The sequence below is a fragment of the Tupaia chinensis genome, unplaced genomic scaffold, assembly GCF_000334495.1.
Source record: "Tupaia chinensis unplaced genomic scaffold, TupChi_1.0 Scaffold000575_1, whole genome shotgun sequence".
NCBI lineage: Eukaryota > Metazoa > Chordata > Mammalia > Scandentia > Tupaiidae > Tupaia > Tupaia belangeri.
Genome location: NW_006160089.1, coordinates 1,440,984 through 1,445,826, shown reverse-complemented (window position 1 = coordinate 1,445,826; position 4,843 = coordinate 1,440,984). Strand labels below are relative to the sequence as shown.

Genomic DNA, 4,843 nt, shown 5'->3' with positions numbered 1-4,843 from the left:
GTTTTATAATATAGGTTTTTTTTTTTTTTTTTTTTTTTTTTTTTTTTTTTTTTTACTATAGGACGCATGCGCTTGCCAGAAAGACGAGAGAGAGAGAGAGAGAGAGAGAGAGAGAGAAAGAAAGAAAACAAATCACCAGGTGGGATGGCCACACGGCAATCCCTTCTCCTCCATTCTCCTCTTGGAATCTTGGGCACACATGCACATGTGCCTGGCATGATTTTAAGCCACCAGGTCTGGGACTCAAACCGTGGTCAACTACATGGGAGTCCAGTGACAGCCATTATGCCAACTGCTAGTCCCTAGATATAGTCTTTTAAACAAGGTCTTGTTCTGCGCCTGAATGAGACTATGGTTATTGGACATCCTATATGGTAAAATGTCTGTTTCATGTATAGAAGCACTTCTGTGGCCTTCAGTGGAAGTGGTGCTTGTGCATTTCTGTGGGGGCAGCTTCTTAGATGGCCATGGTGTGGGAAGAAGGTAGTGACCCATCACATTGTCCTGGTGAGAAACCTCGTTCAAAGCCAGCTGCCTCTTTTAGACCTATTCATCTAAGAAATGTGTGGGTTTTATCAGACTGTGCTTATTATTGCCAAAATATTTTAAATATAGTAATATTTGTTGAAAAGCATTTTCCTAGGAGATAGTGCAATTGATTTTTAAGCTTGTAAGAACCTACTACTTAAAGCAGGACAAAGTTGCAGAGAGGAGGATAAAGAAAGAAGAGTGTGTTATGTAAAACTATATTATGTTTTTAATTTTCTATCAAAGGGATAATTCTTAAGGAAAAATCATGACCTATGCCAGTAACTCTACTCTTACTGCCAATTGCCTAAGCAAATTGTTATGTTATTTCCTTCCCTGGTAGTACTCTCGTCTACAGATTTTTGGGCTGAAAGTTAGTTGTTTAGTGACACTGCATTTGGCGGCGAATGTTTGAATATGAGAAGGTGTTTTGGAACATTAGCAATTATAGCATTGGATAGTGGATATAGAAATAGATATATAAATATTAGACCGATGCATAGTTTTCCAGTCTATGTTATTTTCCATATAAAGATATAGAACATTTCATAAAATGTTCCCAGACCATTTAAAACTCAAAGAAATGCAGCTGACGCAATGAAATACATAGAGTACTTGTAAAAACATACAGACACGCAAGTGGATTGCTGCCAGACAGAAAATTTAAAGGCGGTTTGCTTAACTGCAGGGTGCTAGGTTTTGTACATGTGCCATGCTGAAACTGTTAGGAAGGCGGGTGTTGTGTTGCTTGAGAAAAGCAGATTGTATTTGGACCTTTTTAACTCAGATGTTTCCAGTGTCGATATTTTGGTGACATTATGGCATTGTGACTAACTTAAGTGAAAAAAGATTTCAACTGCTATTGTAAAATAGACATTTTAAGAAAATTTAAATTATTTGCATTCTTTTGTTAATTTTTGCAAAATGGCTTTTATAGTCTTATTAGCTATCAGATAATCTTTGAGCTAATTGAATGAAATTTTATTGGTGAGACTTGTGTTTTAAAAAACATTGCTTTTAGTTTTTGCTTATTTTTTCCTTTTTTAAAAGTATTACTTTAGAGAACCCATGACATTTGTTTTTGTAAACCTTGGACCAAAAACGTTTTAGGTTAAATCATAGTAAATAATAAAGCATGTATTGGAACATTATTCTGTTAAAATCTGTGAATCTCACTTTAGGAATAGTCTTGAGACAATTGAAGGAATTTAATGGATGGTGTTTATGTTGCCTACTGTTGAAGCAGTATTTAGAATAATGTGGTTTGATTGGCCTCCCTCTTGGCATTCCATGGTCATTTTTATCTTCAGTGTGTTAAAATATGTTCATTTTAAAAGTGCATTTTCTCTTTTTAAAATTCTACTCTTCTTTATATGAATAAAACATTTTTAAGTGATGAGTTTTTGTTAATATTATTTATTATAGAATTGACCAAAGAAATTAAAGCACCTTTTCCTGCTCTCTCTGAACACAAAACTTTTTTTAAAATACAAGACCTTACTAAAAATTTTGGTTTCTGATGTTTTACCCCTCATGAAAACAGTGATAGAAAAATAAAGTCTTTGGTTTTATTTCTATTAGTATTTGTGGTTCCCAGGAAGCACAAACTACTGCAAGAAAAAGGACATGATATTAAAGATTTATATGTGAGTCATTTCTGTATGAAGTGTTCTAGTTGAAGAATAAGTGTTAGTCACATGACAATTGGAAGACAAAGAATAAGCTTTAGATGATTTTGTGGCCTTCCCAACCCCCATTGTATGAAGCCCTGCAGCAGCAGAGAGCTGCAATTTTTTGGTCTCTGGGCAGGTTTTAAGTTATTTATGTATGTATTAGGAATGATAGCCACTGCCCTCTGTTTTTCAGGCTCTCCCCACTTCAGGCCTTCTCCTTTTGGCCACCATTGTACACTGAATTTTGTTGGACATCAGGCTTCCCTTTGCCTCCTGCTGATTAATTCTTCTCTGTAGGCCTAATACTTTTCATGCCATACTATCAGTGCCCTCTGGCCTCCTGTCTCAGGAGGGCTGAGTCCCTGTGTGGTTTATTCTTTCAGACCAAAGGCAGGTAACAGTTTCTTTACCTGGCTTATTACCGGGGCAGCCCTGAATGGCATTACTCTAAAACTCTCCTAATCCTGGTTTACACATATCACCAATCCCATCTTAGCAGTTAAAGACGAAGGTAAAGAAAGAAATTAATTCCCAATTTTTAATCCAATCAGAAGATACTTCAAGAGCCTAAAGTTTCTGCAGATAGTTTCAACTGTTTTGCACCACCCATCTTGGGAAGCTTTGCTTTTGGCTTGACCTTTTGTATATTTCTGCTTTCGTTTTTAGTCTTGGTCTTAAAAAGATAGTGTTCATTGGTTTTCCTGACTTAAAAACCAGTACATCTAGGACTTATATATAATAGGTGAATAGGCCTTCAGTTTTTTTGCTTCTTGATTCTTCACTGAAGAACAATTAACTGCATTTCTCTATTGTGGCTTGGAGAGTTTTAACTTCTACATGAATTCGCTTTCACAGAGAAGTAAATTGGCATTTTGTGTGGTTTTAAAAGACAGATATTTAAAGATAGAAAAGTAAGTAGTATATATTATGATTGGTTTTAGAGGGGAGACCCTCAAAAACTATGCTTTCTGTAAGCCTTTTGCATTGATACATGGTTTCTCAAATTGATACTATTCTGATCATTCCTCTTAATGTGTCTCTGAGGAGCCACATCTTTTTCTTATTAGAAAAGATTGAATGTTTTCCTAATCGATAGTAAATGGAGCACTAATAGCTTTTAATTAGTACACTTCTGTATTGATTTACAGACGATGCCATTGGATTATCTTGCAATTATGATTTAAGAATCAAGTGACCTCTTTAGTAATTCCATTTTAAATAGGTGGTCACAAAGAGTATTTTCACCTATGTATTTTTGTAGTTCCTAAGCAAGTACAATTATGTCAGAAGGAACATAATTTCTCATATGATATTTTATTTATACTGGAAGCCAAAAGTGCTGGTTCTGTTTTGAAGAAAACTTCATCTAATTTCATCTGTATTTTCATATGTATTTATAAGCATTACAGGAAGGATATATTTTATTTTTAAAAGCAGTGAGTTTTGCATTTGTTCCTTTAAAGAATTCTCTCACTCCCCTTTCTGCCCAGTCTGAAACTGGTGCTTAAAGGGGCTTATCGAGCCCACATCTGTAACTATGAAAAGGAGGCTCCTGATTAGAAAAGAAAAGTCAAGCAGGTTTAAGACTCATTTTCTCTGGAAAAATATATTGAGGGCAATTTGAAGCTGGCAAGATTTTTGCATTAGGTAATAGTCTAAAGTTAACAGTAGCATCAGGTCTTTAAAATTTTTCTTTTTTATATTTCTGGAGGAGGGTAATGGGAGTGCCTTGCCGAGTCCTTCCTTGTGCTCATCAACATAGCAGCCTCAGCTGCCCCCCTTGGATCCCCTGCCAGGGCTGCTATCATCTTCTGATCAAATATTAATGTGTGATCCTCTGCTTGCTCACTAATCCAAAGCCAATTAATATTATCTGTCAATTATTTACAGATCCTGAGGTGCAGAGGCAATTCCCGGAGGACTACAGTGACCAGGTTCGGAATGCGTAATTAATTTTTTACATGACAAAATTTATTTCAGAGTTGTTCAACATATTATTACTGTTCTTTTTACTGAAAGAGATAAATGAATTTTTAGAAGGGAAGAGAAGCAGTAATTAGGAACCAAAGACAAAAAAAAATAAAACAGTAAAATATATTGAAATAGTATTGGATATATTGGTGCTAGATTTGGGTTGTTATCTTCAGGTAGAAAATGCATAGAAAGGAAGGAAGAAAATCTATCACAAATTTTACTTTTTACTTTGAGGTGTACTAGTCTGCAGTTCATTAAGAAATCCTTTTTGGATTGAAAGTGAACTTTTAATTTTAAAAAATGCTATTTATATGATTAAGAAGCTGTGTAACAAAAAAGGGGGAGAGAAAGAGAAGGCTTATATTATTTCTTTGAATTCAAAAAAGCTGATGAAACTATGTGTTACGATAGTACAAGAAGGAGAAGATATACATGCAGGAAAGGTCTTTAGGGTATGGGTGGTTCTGATGATGATAATGAAAGTTAAGGTTGATCAATTTGTTCTGCCATCTCAAATTTCTAGCATTCTACAGCATGGAATGGAGAAGAGGGAACGATTTTACTCGCAAAATAGTGCCAAAGTCCTGATGTTGCTCTTCTCTTTATAATTACTTCCAGGTTATACACTGAGAATTTCAGTTTCTGTCTTGAGGAATATTAGCGATGTT

General features: G+C 35.1%; 1 protein-coding gene across 1 annotated transcript in view; it reads left to right on the top strand.

The window, feature by feature from the left end:
- DENND1A (DENN domain containing 1A) overlaps window positions 1–4,843 on the top strand; it is a 536,048-nt gene that overhangs the window by 106,924 nt on the left and 424,281 nt on the right. Inside the window, exon 3 of the mRNA XM_027775610.1 lies at window positions 4,092–4,135. Coding sequence (XP_027631411.1) covers window positions 4,092–4,135 — 44 coding nt within the window. The remainder of the gene's footprint in view (window positions 1–4,091; window positions 4,136–4,843) is intronic.